This window comes from Gossypium hirsutum, chromosome A12, assembly GCF_007990345.1.
Source record: "Gossypium hirsutum isolate 1008001.06 chromosome A12, Gossypium_hirsutum_v2.1, whole genome shotgun sequence".
Classification (NCBI taxonomy): Eukaryota; Viridiplantae; Streptophyta; class Magnoliopsida; order Malvales; family Malvaceae; genus Gossypium; species Gossypium hirsutum.
Window position 1 is genome coordinate 534349 of NC_053435.1, and position 17030 is coordinate 551378.

Sequence of the window (17030 nt, forward strand, 5' to 3'; positions counted from 1 at the left end):
CTCGTCCAGACATTTCACATGCAGTTAGTGTGGTCAGCAGATACATGAGTTGTCCTGGCAAGGAACACTGGCAGGCCGTGAAATGGATTCTCAGGTACTTGAGAGGTTCTGCAGATTTATGCTTGGTATATGATCAGAGTGACTGCACTAGCAGTGTCACGGGCTATGTGGACTCTGATTATGCTGGAGATCTGGACAAAAGAAGATCTCTGACGGGTTATGTTTTCACTTATTCTGGAGGAGCCATTAGTTGGAAAGCTGTGTTACAGTCTACCGTAGCCTTATCTACGACTGAGGCGGAATATATGGCGTTAGCAGAAGCAGTGAAAGAAGCATTGTGGATGAAAGGTCTAGTAAGCAGTTTGGGTTTACAACAGGATTTCACTGTTGTATTTTGCGATAGCCAGAGTGCCATACATCTGACTAAAAATCAGATGTTTCATGAACGGACCAAACACATTGATGTCAGATATCATTTTGTTCGGGAACATGTTACGCAAGGTAACATTGTTATCAGCAAGGTTGCTACCGAGAAGAATCCTGCAGATATGTTAACTAAGGTGATCCCTGCATATAAGTTCAAGCATTGCTTGGACTTGATAGGTATTCGGGATTGATTAGCGCCAGAGAGGCGTTTGGAAGAGGTGATCCAGTTCGAGGAATTCACTATGATGTTCAGCTTGGTAAATTTCAAGCCAAGGTGGAGATTTGTTAAGAAATGGCTTAAAATTGGTAGTGGATTGTTGTTGTTGGTAGTGGGTTGTTGGTGGTAGTGGATTAGTGGATGGTTGTTGGTGTCCATTTTCAACCACAAATCTTTGCCAAAGTTTTGGACAATTATGTCCTTGAACTCTCTTATAAATAGAGAGGTTCATTAGCCATATTAATCATCCCAAACCAAGAGAGAGCAAAGCTTGTTCTTTGAAAGCTAGGATTTTAGCTTTCGGGTTTTCTATAGGGGTTGAGAGTTGTGAGGTTCTCGGGTTGTGTCTTGAGTGTAAAACACTTGTAATCTTCATCTTGTTATAGTGAAATTTCTTTTCGCCTCTGCCCGTGGACGTAGGCATTAAAGCCGAACCACGTAAATCCTTGTGTTCACTTTATTTTTCGTTCCGGTCAATTTACTTGTAGTCATATCGGAGTTCTCGAAACGATCCTTTCCGCAACATACAATGTAGAACATACAGATTCAATTTACCTTTTTAAAACATCAACATATTGTTCTTACATGTCGTATATGATGATGATGATGATAATAAAAGCATGATGACATATACATGATTAAATCTACGTATCAAATACGTATAATGATGCATGCAAAGCCATGCAGGAGAAATCAGAGATAAAGTACACAGAATAAGTTAAATAAAACGAAGGTGAGACTGAGAGAGATGTACGCACGAAGTTTCAATTTTGTTTGGGGAAATGGTAAAAGAAATTAAAAGAAAATGGCAAAAAGAAGCAAAGTTTTCAACCTTCAAAGATGTAAAAGCAAGTTCGTACAGAATTGGCCATTGTAATAAAAACGGTTTGATTACAAAAAACCGTGTCGTGTGAAAGAGAGATGACTTAAGAGATCGATTGCCCAGTTTTTAAAAGCTTAAAAAAAAGATTAAAGATACAGAAGGAAAAAAAAAAATTCTAAGGCTTGTACGAAAGAAGCTTTTGCCCCCATAGAATAAATTAAAATATATTTATGTTGTTACACCTGCATAAACATTTATGGAGGAACTTGCCCTAAAAAGATTCCATTTCGCCTTCCTCCTACTTAGATGGTTGTGGCTCCAGCTATGATCCCATCCGTAAGACCACTTCGCCAAGGCCAATCAAAGGGTCACCTACATTGAGGATCTTCAAACCCATACCCACCAAATCCTAAAGAAATCTTTTGGGAATAAAAATATCTATTTTTCCCACCACTTTTTTAATATCAATTTCTAACTTAATTATAACTAGTTACATCGTATTAATTCATACATATCTTAAACTCGACTATCTGTCACTCTATATACATCGTTTTATGAATTTACCTCAAATTCTTTTTCTATATAAATTTCCCAAAATAAATAAAAAAGGACAGTAATAAACACACTTTTCACATCATTTTTCAACCACATTTTTCAAAAAAAAAAATTTTATCTGTACTCTTCAACCGTAACCGCAATGAAGAACCAATATGGCTCCCTTTCAACTCTAGCACCAAGATTCCCGGCATGTCTTTTCGCAACAACCTCTAGCTATCCGCAAAAAACAAACTCTTAGGGAGATTATCACCAAGATTCGATCATAGAAGGTGCTTTTGCACTTACTAATCAACAAGCTCAAAATAAGTTCCTTCGAGCCCAGCGTTATGGCATTCCCACCCCCAAATGAAGAAAAGGATTTCCCTAAAACTATTCTTATTAAGCTATTACATACTATAACATATATAATATTAGATTACCCAAAAATTTTCCTTTGATTTTTTTCTCTTAATTAATTTAAGCTATTCGTTTGAGGTATCCCAAACATATCATAGTTCACCAATTAACCATAATGATATTGCTTGGTACACTTAGACTTTCACATGTTGATTTCCTTATATAAATTAAGATGTGTTTATTTCACGAAAATTAACATACAAAAAATGTTTTCTATATTTTCTTGTGTTTGTTTCATGAAAAATAATTTAGTCAATAAAAAATAACTTATAGATCAACGAAAAATAAATTCATTTTCGTAAAAAATTACTTACATTTTTTTTAAATACATAAGTCATTTTTCAAAAAATAATTAATTTTATTTTTATATAAAAATTAACTTAAATCAATCCTAATATTACTATATTAATAATAATTTTAAATTTTAAAAATATTTAAATATTAAGATCAAATATGATCATTTCAATATTATTGAATATACATATTTAATAATGTAACAAATAATTAATTTAATTTATTATGTTAACAAATCATTTAATATTAAAATTTTATTAATAACAATTTAATATTTTAAACAATATTCTTCATATATTATTAAAAAATATTTATATTAATAATTTAATAATAAATATATATTACAATTATAAATATATTAATAATAAAAGTTTTATAATATAAAGGTTAAAAAATGTCAAAAGTCCATGTACGCTTCACAAAGTTGAAATTTAATCCTTGTACTTTTATTTTCAGCAATTTAGTCCCTCTACATTTCAGATTTGAAAATACAGGTCCAATTATTAACACTGTTAATCTTTTGTTTTTTTCAATTTTATAGATGTGACATTTTTAAATAAAAAAAGTACTCACTTGGTAGCCATATAATTAAAAAAAATGATGTTGTAATAGACTTGAGTTCAACAAAATATTTTTAATAGTGTTAACAGTTGGACCTAAATTTCAAAATCTAAAAAGTAAAAAGACTAAATTCCCAAAAATAAAAGTACATGAACTAAATTCAAAATTTACAAAGAGTACAGGGACTTATGATATATTTTAACATAGTATAAAATATGAATATTTGTTTGGATATATTGCTTAGCTTCATTTATCCCTTACAACTCCAATTTATCAATATGCATTCTCAAATAAGTAATATATGTAATCTAAATTAAGTGTTAATTAGGTATTATTTATTATTAAGTTTATATATGATACTGAATATTACAAAATATCATCTTATTATAAAATAAATTTCGATTACCAAAAGGAAATTATACTATAATATATTGTAATAAAGATATTTATATTATGTTCATTTCACTAATTCATATCACTTTCGATTTCGATCTACTTTATTTTTTATATAAATAATTGGCATTGTTATGGGAAAACTTGTACAAAGTTGAACAAAATCGAAAGGGACTAGCCAACAGTCCATAAAACTCCATTAATTTTTTTCATTCAACAAAATAATTTTAATTTGAGGATTTAACATTATTGTTTGGAAGACATGGTAGTTGGTTTCTTACGAAAGATTCAAAAGAGAGGCAAACGAAATGGATCATTTATAGACTTGGCTTTGATTAGATGTCAATCATGAATAACAAAAAAAAAAAAAAACTCACACCCTATTGCTAAAATGGGTGCCACGTCGAGACAAAAGCCTCAAGGCTCGACAACTATGACATGGACAAGTTTCTCGACAACTTATAATTGAGACCAAATGGCTTCAACCTTGTCTATGGTGGAAACTTGGGTATTAGTGGGGTATTTGTGTTGTTTTTTTTTGGTATGGTGTTTGTTAAGGATTCCCATTTTGAGAGAGTAAGGTAAGTGGTTTTTGCTTGGAGTCTTTTGCCGTCTTAATCCTTTTGCTATTACTTTATTAAGTAAAAAAAAAAACATAAAAAAGGAAAACAAGGAGATTTGCTGTGAGCCTTGAAAAATGGAAAATGTAGGGGGCTTTTGCTTAAGGAACCAGACACAGTTTCCTACATGTACACAGCATGTCTTTTTTAAGATTTATTCAAAATTAAAGAAAGCATGCACGGGGAAGAAGCTTTGGACCATCAATAGTACTCTTTGTTTAAGGATTAGTTTGATATTAGTGTTAGAAAAAGATAAAAAGGACACTTGAATAAGAACAAAGTTTAACAAAAACGTGGTTTTATTTATGAAATAATTAAAACCAGAAAAAAAAACAAAATTAATTGCATTAAAAAATGGCATGGCTGGTCACTCTCATTGTATATCACTTAAGTTATCATTTATATCTTTAATTTAATTTTCCTTTATTTTAGTACTTAAATTTTTTGTTCTTTTTCAATATTTAAATTATTGTTTTCGTTATAGTTTATCGAAAAATAAAAGAAAAAGTTGACAATAAAAAACGTTACACTTTCATCCCAATTTATCTAAAAATAAAAAAATTGATAAGAATAACGTGACATGTGATATATTTTTATTAGATGCTAGTAATTTTTATAGATGAAATGAAACAAAAATAGTTCAAATATTATAGTTCAAACTAGTCTCACTTTTAGGTTTTAACTAAATTCATAGTCAAGTTGGATTGGACCTATAAACAAAGGAGATAAGCTTTTTTAGTATCGTTTTCTTCATTCACAAAACTTAAGCTCGAAACCTTATTTAAGAGATATCAAATTTTCTATCACTTACCATCGAGCCAGTTGAATTAGGTTTTAGTAACCACTTAATATATATATATGTACGTATATATTTTTGGGAAGAGGAGCTTTCCAAGCACCAAGAGTTCATCTAATGCTTGAAACCGGAATTTATGTTTTTATTGCAGAATGAAAATAACAAAGCAGCTAAAAAATGGGCACCCGAATATGAGGACTGCTTAGTTTAAGATGGACAGGAGTCTAGGAGGAGTCAAAAAGAGCCTCCAAAACGGATAGCAGGCTTAACACAGTGTGGCTGCTAAAAAGCAACAAAGCTGAAGGTTTCGAGGAGATTGAATATGGGGTTTTGTAGAGTTCAAAAGCAAAGCAAAGCATCCCCCAGTCCCACACCACATTGGAGACGCAGCCATTGCTTTGGCACAAATATTCTGTCCTATCGAAACCCCCTAATCCTATAGATGTTTGAGAGCCCAAAAACCCACGCTTCCCCTACACTCTCTTTGCGTCTTGAGTCCCTCACTAATTTCCCCCTTTAAACTTCCCCCATAGTTATGTTAAGCTCGAATTAGAATTTTGGTCTCTAGTTTCCATAATTTAATATCATTCATTTATTTTTATAATGTTTCGTGGTTGGTATAAATAATTTAATCTCTATATTTTGTATTATTAATTATTTTAATTAAAATATTTATATAATTTTTTTTAAAAATACCTGTTTCAACCAGGGATAGTAAAAAAACTCGAATTTGAGGAGTTTTGATCAATCCTACTAAAAAGGGGTCAGTTTTTTTTATTTTGAAAATTTAATTTCGGGGTGGGATGTGTTGGGCTTTTCATTAATATGTTCTTAATTTTATAACTAATTTTATGGTTTTTAATTATAACTTCATAGTCTTATAAGAATTTATAACATATTTTTAAAATTTTATAAATATTATTTTATATATTTCTTTATAATTTCTTGATTTTATAAGATTTTATAATATATATAGTTTGATTTTATAAAATATTATGTAAATTTTGGGCGACGAGTCTAGATAAAATCAAGAAAACTATTTTGAAGTCGGTCGAGGACACATTTTGAATAAAATCAAGTTAAATCAGGGTAAGGCGGGAGATAAAAAAAAAATTTCAGTTAAGGTTAAGGTGAGAAAAATTGTACCATCTCGCCTTGTTACTATTTCTATTCCCTACTCGTTATGTAGTTAAGTGGTGTCGTTAAAAAATTTACATTCAAATAATTAACAATATTAATTATTTAAACTAAATAATAATATTAAAAAATAGAAAATCAATTTGACCTTATATTAATAACTCAATAGTTGTCAAATGACTTGGAAATTCAATAGTAAACCAAATTTAAAAATTTTGAATAAGGGGAAGTCAGAAAACGGGAGCAGCGTTACATGGTTAGATAAAAAGCATTGATTTTTAATCATTCAATTGCTTCTTTAACCTCTTTTTCGGCCCTTATGGGGTGAATGGGCACAGCTCGGGGGTATTAGACTAAGATCAAGCCTAACTTTGCCGACCCTCGGCAGTGGTAAACAACAACGATGACTAAGTCTTTTGAACTATGTTTACAGCTACAAATGGTTAAAAGTATGTGATAAAAATTTCAATTAAGGTTGATTGTGGATGGGTGGCTGATATCCCCTTAAAGCTTTTGCCTTAATGCCTTTGTGTTAGGTAGTAGGCCTTGGATTTTGGGGTGAGAAAAAAGCTCCATTCAATGGAAGAGAGAGAAAGAGGGAGAGAGCAGAGGAAACCCATGCTCTCTTGCACTTTATTCTCTTCAAATTCGATACTTTTCCTGTTACCTGATCGAGGTTTTTGTTCCAATAGATAGATAAGCTAACTCACAGGAAACCCATAAATAAATAAATAAAAGCTTAATATATAGATTAGTCCTTGAATTTGACAATTATTTTCACATTGATTCCTAAATGTTTTTTCATATTATCCCTAAAGTTGACATGTGATACACAAATTGATCCCTACAATAACACCGTACGTGTTTTTTAAAATTTTGTTGATATGGACAAACATAACATCGACATGTGAAGAAATAAGAGGATGACACGTAGATCCATCTTTAATCATTTTTTAAATAATTTTTTTAAAAAACCTTTAAATTTTGAAAAAAAATTAAAAAATACAAATTATAAAACTTCAAATATGTATATAAATTGAAAATAATAAATAAATAAATTTAATTAATTTTTTAGAAAATTACAAGAAATTGTAGAAATTTAAAATTTAAAAATTTTAAAAATATATTGTAAACATTAAAGAAACAAAAATTGATTGGCTGACGTTGATCAACTCCTTGTTAGTGTCGGTCAATGTTAGTCAAGCCCAGTTAACTTCAATCAACGAATTATTTTTTGTAATATTTTTAGATTTTAAATTCTTTTTATTTTTTTAGAGCTAAATATTTAAAGAGTAAGCTTTAAAATGTTAAATTTTAACTTAACTTTTTTTTATATATTCAAGTTTTTGTATTTTTATAATTTATAATATCTCTTAAAAATTAAAAGAAAATTGATTTTTTTTTCAAATTTTTAAGTTTTTTTTTTCAAGAATGATTAAATATAAATCCTAGTGTTATCTCTTTATTTCTCCTCATGTCTCCCCTATACTTATTTGCATCAGCAAATTCTTCAAAAATAAATTATGTTAGTGTAGGATTAATCGACGTAACAAATGCCAACATTAAAGACCAATATGATCCGAAAAAATATTAGGGGCCAATCTATATATTAAGCATTGAAAAGCTAATGGTGTTCACCATAGGAACCAATTTGTGTAACAGATGACAAATTAGGGACCAATTTGATAATAAAAAAAGTTTCAAGGCTAATTTGAGAAAAGTTTCCAAATTTAGGGGCTAATCTAATATATTAAGCCCAAAAAGAACCATCTTTTCTATTTCTTCTTTATCTCTCCTTTTATATGTTCCTACATTGTCTTGTTCTAAGCTCAGAATCTCTTATTTTCATTTCCTAGCTTAAGTTGTTGTCCCTCTCTGTTCGTTTCACTTTCAATTCTTCTTCAGTTTTCTTCTTCTTCTTCTTTTTTCCCTCTCTGTTTCTGTCTTTGTCTTCTCCAGCTGAGCTGAAAAGACTTGCAAGTGAATTTCAGTGTACTTTTGGTTTTTCACCTTGTTGAAAATGAAATAGTAATGCTGATTATTTAAGAACTTGTTTTCTCTTCATTTCCTGAGGGAACAGAGGTTTACCCTTGTTTTCTCCTCAGCTGTCACTCAAAATTAGCCCACTTTTCTTCCCATTATTTTCCTGAAAAGACCTGTTTTCAAGGTTGTTTTTTTTTTCCCAACTTTTGTATTAGTCTGTTGGTTTTAGCTGAGAATATCAAGTAAATAGTTGAACCAATAGAAGCAACTTCATAAAACAACATTCATTGCTTACAAATTTGGATAGGCTATATGAAAGCTGTGAAACAATGAGAGATGGAAACTCCAAGAAGAGCAAGGTTTTTTTCTTCTTTTTTGTCTGAGACAAGCCAGAAACTCATTTGATTTCATTTTATGTTAAAGTACAAGATTGATGTTGACTGTATATTTCCCTGATGAAGCTTTCATGGCCCAAGACATTGGTCAAGAAGTGGTTCAATATCAAGAATAAAGCTGAGGACTTTCATGCAGATGAAGTTGATTATGGAGGTGATCTGATTGGATTTTAAGCCTTTTTAGTATTTAAGATTATACATTTGGATCTTGGATTTGGAACCTTTAGCCTTTTATAATTTATATGCCAAGAACAAAGATAAATTTTTGCATTATTCTAACTCTATGATTTTTACCCTTGGTTTTATACAAAAAAAAAATGAAGTTCGGTTTTGAATTTCAGTGAGAGGTTTGATGCTTGCCATTTGCAGTTCAAGATCCAATCGTTGTTTTCTTCCTGTTTCTAAAATTCATATTATCTGTTTTTTATGGTGTTTGAATATTAGAAATTGATACTCTACTAAGACAGTAGAGAAGAGAGAGAGAGACAGATAGCAGCTTTAACAGCTTTGTAGTTCATCTTTTTCAGGTGTTGATGAAGATTGGGGGCACAACTTCTCAGATAGGGAGGCATGCACTATCAAGAAAAGCAAAACAGGTTTGGATTTGGAAATCAGACTCCACTATAGTCATTGTTTTTGGACCACATCTTTCCCATTTTATCTAATGTTCAATTAACCAATACTAAAATTCTAATATTGTTTCAATCCTTACCAAATTTTATGTTTTACATGGATGCTAGAGAGATTGAGCAAGAGGTATTCGGACCGAGTTCGACGAAGTAAAATTGATCCCGACGTCTCTCAGTTTACGGATGTGCATAATTATAAGTATGTTGTTGCATTCTTAAATCTTAATTGTTTTCTGGTGTTGAGTTGTTTCTCAATAGGATTTGGTTTACAATATGTTTCTTTATTTCCATAATGGCATAGGATTTTTGTAGCTACATGGAATGTGGCTGGAAAGTCTCCTCCTAGTTATTTGAATCTTGAAGATTGGCTTCCTACCTCTCCTCCTGCTGACATTTATGTTCTCGGGTATGCGAAACCGGTCTGGATTTATTCTTACATCTCAATGTGTCTATTCTTATGAACAAACAAGCTTTATGGAATTGACAGAAGCCTTTTTTTGATCCCTTTATTTGGCCTTCTAGGTTTCAAGAGATTGTTCCTTTAAATGCTGGTAATGTTTTGGGCACTGAAGACAATGAACCGGCCAGGAAATGGTTAGCTCTCATTAGGAAGACTCTGAATAGCCTTCCTGGTACCAGTGGTGGCTTCCACACACCTTCACCAATCCCTGATCCACTTGTTGAACTGGATGCGGACTTTGAAGGATCAACGAGACAGGAAGCTTCATCTTTCTTTCACCGCCGATCATTTCAATCCTTGAGTCGTAGCATGAGAATGGATAACGACATGGCAATGCCTCAACCGAGGCTTGACTGTCGCTTCAGTGTTTGTGATCGGGTTATTTTTGGTCATAGACCGAGTGATTATGACCCTAACTTCAGATGGGGTTCCTCTGATGATGAGAATGGCCCTGGAGATTCACCAAGCAACGCTCAGTATACCGAATATTCTCCAATGTCCTATGGTGGATCTTTTGCCTTAGAGGGAAGCAATAGACACATGGCGCATTCAAGGTACTGTCTGGTTGCCAGCAAGCAAATGGTAGGGATATTTCTAACGGTATGGGTGAAGAGTGATCTTAGAGACTATGTTCGCAACTTGAAAGTGTCCTGTGTTGGTAGAGGATTGATGGGTTATCTTGGAAACAAGGTACACCTTTGCTTGTTAAAAACTTTTTGATTTGAGAGATTTTGTTAAACTAAGAATAAGGAAGCATGCTCATTTCTTTGGTTTTGCAGGGTTCTATATCTATTAGCATGTTTTTGCATCGAACCAGCTTTTGCTTCGTCTGTAGTCATTTAACCTCAGGGCAAAAGGAGGGTGATGAGCTGCGAAGAAACTCTGATGTTATGGAGATCCTCAGAAAGACAAGGTTTCCCAGGGTTCATGGAATGGGATATGATAATTCTCCCCAAACGATTCTAGAGCACGAGTAAGCCTTTATATGTTAAATTTCGACCATATTAATGCTTGTCAAATTAATGTCATAACTTCGGTATAAACTTTATGTTTTGAATATCTTGGCACAGTCGTATTATATGGCTTGGGGATTTGAATTATCGGATCGCTTTGTCCTACCGTTGTGCAAAGGCTCTAGTTGAGATGCGCAATTGGAAATCACTATTAGAGAATGACCAGGCATGTCCTTATCCTTTTTATTTGATCCTATATATTCATGTTTCATTTTTTATGGAGCTTTGCGCTGTTCTTATTTCCTATGAGAATTCAATTGCTGAATCTAAAAAACTGTTGTATTCCAGCTTCGAATAGAGCAGAGGCGTGGCCGTGTATTCGAGGGATGGAATGAAGGCAAAATACATTTCCCTCCTACATACAAGTTCTCGAATAATTCAGACAGATATGCCGGGGAGGATAGGCGTCCAAAGAAGAAGCGAAGAACTCCTGCATGGTAATCAGAATCATGTAATTTATGTTCAATATTCTAAAATAATATACGTAATATAGGAAATTGTGACATGATTTTGCTTTCATAATGAACTATTTGATCTTATAATAATCATAAAACGAGCAAGTAATCAACCTGATATCTGTGAAGGTGTGATCGTATACTGTGGTATGGAAGAGGCCTCTATCAGATATCTTACGTTCGTGGAGAGTCCAAGTTCTCGGACCATAGGCCCGTTTATAGTGCATTTTCAGCAGAGGTCGAGTCTACTAGCCATAATCGAATCAGGAAAAGCATGAGTTGTTCCAGTGCCAGGGTTGAGGTTGAAGAGCTGTTGCCAGTGTCACATGGATATACAGAACTCAGTTTCTTTTGAGAGTTTTTTGACAGTCCTCATTCCATGCTACACTTCCCGGAAGACTTGACTCAGTATTAACTGCATGGCTGTACAAGGTAATCCATCCGTACAAAATAACTAAATAAATACTTGGACTAAAGAAAATCTATTGCTTGTTCTTAAATGGTCCCATCTTACAGGTGAGTAAATGCCTTGTGGAAACTATACCATGGTGGCGATGAACACGTACCATCGACAGCAATCTGAAAGAAGGTTGGTCTTTACTTTTAACAGTTTCGATGTAACTTCATATCCTAAATTCATTTGTCTAATTCACTACATTGCAACAGGTTCTAATCTGTATATTGTCAATAAATTCCCGAACTCCAGAAGATCGTGGCATGTCATTGATTCACTACCATTGGAAACTGATTTAACATATGACTTTTTTTTTTCTTTTAAGATTCTTTTCAATGGAAAAAAAAAAACAATAATGAATTGGCACTTACTTTTTGCACAAGTGATGGAAGATAAAAAAAGTCTGGAAGCTGAAGATATGATGGATGCTCATTACTAGTGGATAAAAAAGAACAAGTTTTGATTTATGTAAACCTTCTTTTACTGTTGCTGCTAATCATTTTACTGATATAAAAAGAGAAACTAGTTTTGTTTCAACTTTGAATTTGATTATTTCTATCATTACTTTTTATTTTCTTTTAGTTTACAAACTGTGAGCTGAACTCAAAAAGTAAAAGGGAAAAAAAAGCCAGGAAGAAAGGAAAAAGATAATACTTTGCTGAGATAAATAAATTTGAGATATATTGAATAAATTAGATTAAACTTTTGGTTCATTTGGTTTATTTATTTAATGCATGAAAGACCTTGACTTTTGCAAAAGACAAATGAATCCCAACAAAGCCTGAAATCTACTTCATTCAAGGAAACAGAAAAACAAAAATGAAAAAGAAAAGAAAAAGAGGCAAGTTTATAATGCCTCTGTTGTTTCAGATTTCACTAGCCCCACCTATTGGCCCTGCTTCAGCTATTATTATAACGAAGCATTGAAGCTTTTTTTAACTCTATTGATACCCAATAAGGATCATGATGGTTGGTAATGGTTCACTCGGTGAATGGGGAGTTGTACGAAATGTTACGAGTATTTAGGCGGAAGAAAGGTGGTTAGAAGGAGAGAAGACCACAAATCTTGATTTTAGGAGTCTTATAAAGGGCGCTGCTGGCCCTTCTCAAAGTCTCACGTGTGTTGGATTTTTTATGAAGGATTGAAAAAGAAGCAAAAAGAAAAAAAAATTTTGATGAAAGATCAACTTGTGATCAACTGTTTCATTAACTTATTACAATGTCTACAGGAACAAGAAAGATTAAATAAACTGAAAATAATTACAACTTGGCCTAGTCTTGCAAATAGATTCAGTTAACTTGCTTTCTTATTGGTTGATTTCAACCTAATCAGCAATCAAAACGTCTAATAAAAAATCATCACTGTTTCAGTGCAAATTAGCAAGTTGGCAACTTGCAGGGTAAGGAGCTTGCAGTGTTGATGAGCTCCCAGATATGGTGAGCTTGCAGTGTTGAAGTCTGGGTTTGCATGGATGGCCATTTTACAACACTCCTTATTGGCCTTCATGTTGTGAACCCTAATATCATAACACAACTTTTCAAACCTCATTTTCCCAATAAGTTTTGTTAAAATATCAGCTAACTGATCTTGCGAATTGTAGTGAACCAATGTGACTTCCTTGGCTTGTTCCACTTCTTTCACAAAATGATACTTGATTTTGAAGTGTTTTGTTCTTCAATGGAACATTGGATTTTTTGTAATTGCAACAGTAAATTGATTAACACACTTAATCTTTGTTGTTTCTTCTTGTTTTAAGTTCAAATCATTCAGCAGTTTCTTTAACCAGATAGTTTGATTCACAGCAGCTGCAGCTGCAACATACTCAACTTCAACAATTGACTGTGCTACTGTTTCTTACTTCTTTGAGCTACAACAAACACATTCAATCCTAGAGTAAAGAAATAGCATGAAGTACTCTTCATGTTTTCCATATATCCAACCCAATCACTGTTTGAATAACCAAGTAACTTGAGCTTTTTTTTTCCTTTATAAACTTTACTCCATAACTTAAGAGTTCCTTTCACATATCGCAAGACTCTTTTGGGTACCTTGAAATGGTTCACATTACAACAATACATGTATTTGGATAACAGACTTACAGTGAACAATATTTCGGGTCTGGATGCTGTCAAGTAAAGCAGACATCCTACTAGACTTCTGTAGCTTGTTTCATCAACTGTAACACCCCAAACCCGGCCCAGACGTTATGATCTGATCCGACATGCCACATCGAAGCGTTCAAAACATTTTATATTGTTGATCTAGAAAAACTTACTTAATTAGTGTTTTAAAAGATACTTTCATTATAGGTTAAAGTGAATGGAAGCTGTGCACGAGGTAGGAAACCGGAAAAGAGGTGGTGAGTCCATCGGACTGCTTAAGTACCAAGCTCCCTTCGGATCCAATCCTAGACATGCATACCGTCATTGCCACACCTTAACGTCATGGATATTTCTAGGAAACCGATTTGATTAAGTCATTTTTAGGAAAAGTGATTAATTTTGGAAAATACTTTCATTGCGGAAGCTTTGCTTGTTGTCGTGTTATTTTGAAATCAATTGTTGTTTTTAAAAACGCGCCCTAAAGCTATCCAATTTCAACAGTTAAAATAAGTAATACCTATCTTAGTAATACATATTAAAACCATTAAAAATAATTAAGCGGCCTTATTACATTTAAAAACCCAAAACTTCAACGTAAATAAAAGGATGTCCAGTTCACCAGAAGAAAAATCAAACTTTCAGAACGGGTGGCCACTACGAATTCCCTCACAGCTCCAAGCCCACTATGGTTGGGGATTACCTGCGTGGATGAAAATAAAAAGGGGTGAGTTTGGGGAAACTTAGTTTGTAAATTAACCCAACCATAGCCTATATCAGCTGAAACCACAGAAATAGAATAAGTTGGCCTTAGCCCAGAACAGAATTCAGAATAAAGCCCATAAGCCCATAACAGATCAGAACAGATATTACATGAATGCAGAAATCCCAACCCAGATTCATCCATAACACCCCCGTACCAGCCTTACACCATATGGGGAGACTACTCGACCCACCCAACCGCTACACACCACAGAAATCGTAGTGAGGCTGCCAGATATTGTGACGAAGTCACCAGATACAGATATTGTTGCAGAGCCACCAGAACAGATATATGTAGCAGAGCCACCAGATCAGATAATCGTGGCATAGCCACCAGAACAGATATATGTGGCAGAGCCACCAGATCAGATAATTGTGGTATAGCCACCAGGACGCTTCCTCCATAATATAACCCATGTCCCTATGCAACAGATATATAATCATGGCATACATCATACAGAATCAGATCGTCATGCTTTTCAGTCAAAAGTAACCCTAGGGGTATAGTGGTAATTTTGCACCTAGGGGTATAACAGTAATTTTCCATACATAGGGGTATTCAAGTAATTTAACTATTCTTAAGGTTTTCATGCATATCATAGACATTTACATACGATCAGAAACACTTACCGCATTTTCTTACCGACTTGGGCCCGTTGGCCCATTATCCCGTTTTTGGCCCATTAAGCCCAAAAACATCGAAATGCACAGAATCGCGCACTCTGCAGTCTTATCACTTTAATTTACCATATACATCAAACTATTAATCTCACGAGCATTCGTACACTCGCAAGTTCTCAAAATACCAGCTTTTCGGCTTTTGTCGATCTAGTCTATAAGAGGGTGTTAGTTACACACCTGTTTGCGACGATATGCTGACGAGATCCACACACGAACCACCTACAATTGGATTACTAACACGTTAATCTAACTATTAAAATACGAACTACGTATTAACCCCTTACAATATTCGGCCAACCACACCTACAGATCAGAGTAAGCTTATAAGAAATCAATAAGCAACTCATTAACAAATTTTTGTCAGTGTTTACCACATAATCATAATTTCACTGCAAGCTGTCTTCCTGAGCAACAGTTACTAAATCATTTATAACTGGAGCTACGAAACTCCAAATCAAGTGCCATTAATTTTTCCTGAAAATAGACTCATATATCTTCTATCCATAAAATTTTCAGAATTTTTGGTATGGCCAATCAATACCAGATTTTTCTTAAAGTTTCCCATGTTTCACTGTTTGACTAATCTGACCACTCTTCATTTCGAATCAAATTTCTCATTGTACAGAATTCAAAATATGTTCTCGTTTATTCCATTTGAAACTAGACTCATTAAGCTTTAATTACATAATTTATGCAGCTTCTAACTCATCTCCCACAATTTATGGTGATTTTCCAAAGTCACGTTATTGTTGCTGTCCCAAGCAGATTTATTACCAAATCACTCTTTCACACCTAACTTGCATGCTTGTTATTTAAACATGTATATCACCAATCAATCATCGCATATCTATGATTTTACTTAAGTATAATCTCCATTTCATCATTTTAAAGCACAACATGTTAGCTGATTTTTCCCCTTAGCATCTAAGGTACATACATGCTCATTTGTTTGGCTCAACTTCACCTATCTTCCATTTTTCATCAAAAGAACATGAAACAACAACCATTTCCTTCATTTTAATTCATGACTAAATGCTCACAACACAACTAAAAACCAAAATATGCTTCAAGAGTTAAGGTAGAATCAAGAAGAACTCATGAACATCAAGATAGAAGCAAACTACCATGAACTTACCTTCAATTTTCTTCCCCAAGTGACCGAACATTCAAGAGCTTTCTCCTCTCCTTTCTCTTCTCTAACTTTCGGCTATGATGAACAAAGATGGACAAAACTTTGTTCTTTTCACCCCTTTTTCTTTTAATAAAATTTTATATTTCATCCATTTAATTCTTTAATACAAAAGACATGAAATGCCCATCATGGAACATTTACCTAAACCATTATCATGGAACATTTACCTAACCCATTATCATGGAATATTTACCTAATCCATTATCATGGAACATTTACCTAACCCATTATCAATTTGTACCATGAATTATGGATATCAAGTGCTCATATTGTCTACAACAACATGATGGCCGGCCACTTCATGTAAAATGGGAGGTTTGACATGCAAATCCTCCTATTTTGCACTACTATTTATTTGGCCACTACAAATTAGCCTATAACATTTTCAAACATTTTCACATAGGTCCTATTTCATAATTTCACTCACAAATGACAAAATCAAAGCATGAAATTTTGCCAACATTCACAAAATTCCCAAAAATTGGGGCGTTACATCAACCTTCTCAACATCTTCATTGTTGGTGAGCTTCTCACCTTGAGCAATAGGAGTGCTCTCAGGTTTACAATTTTCTATGCTATATCTTCGCAAGATTTTTATCGTGAACCCCTTCTAGTTTATGAAGATTGTATCACTAGCTTGATTTACCTCCAGACCAAGGAAGTATGTCATTTCACCTGTCTGACA

The 17030-nt window shown here is 33.3% G+C and overlaps 1 protein-coding gene across 2 annotated transcripts; it reads left to right on the top strand.

Annotated features, from left to right (window-relative positions):
• The first annotated feature begins 8043 nt into the window (after positions 1–8043).
• On the top strand, positions 8044–12147 carry LOC107931531 (type IV inositol polyphosphate 5-phosphatase 7). Of its 2 annotated transcripts, XM_016863450.2 has the most exons (12): positions 8044–8563; positions 8666–8753; positions 9127–9195; positions 9340–9427; positions 9530–9634; positions 9751–10378; positions 10468–10661; positions 10759–10867; positions 10990–11138; positions 11286–11588; positions 11673–11745; positions 11823–12147. In XM_016863450.2, exons 1-10 carry the CDS (start codon positions 8534–8536, stop codon positions 11509–11511), a joined length of 1686 nt encoding a protein of 561 aa, XP_016718939.1. In that variant the 5' UTR covers positions 8044–8533; the 3' UTR covers positions 11512–11588; positions 11673–11745; positions 11823–12147. The 2 variants fall into 2 exon arrangements, with proteins under 2 accessions (XP_016718939.1, XP_040938315.1); XM_041082381.1 differs by lacking the exons at positions 8044–8563; positions 8666–8753 and having other exon boundaries at positions 9541–9634.
• Positions 12148–17030: the final 4883 nt, after the last annotated feature.

What these genes read in the sequence shown, in the direction of transcription:
- LOC107931531 (XM_016863450.2), top strand. Translation starts at nt 8,534, where the DNA reads ATGAGAGATGGAAACTCCAAGAAGAGCAAG. An exon ending in GAAACTCCAAGAAGAGCAAG is followed by an intron (nt 8,564 to 8,665) that starts GTTTTTTTCTTC and finishes TCCCTGATGAAG; the next exon opens with CTTTCATGGCCCAAGACATT. An exon ending in AGATGAAGTTGATTATGGAG is followed by an intron (nt 8,754 to 9,126) that starts GTGATCTGATTG and finishes CATCTTTTTCAG; the next exon opens with GTGTTGATGAAGATTGGGGG.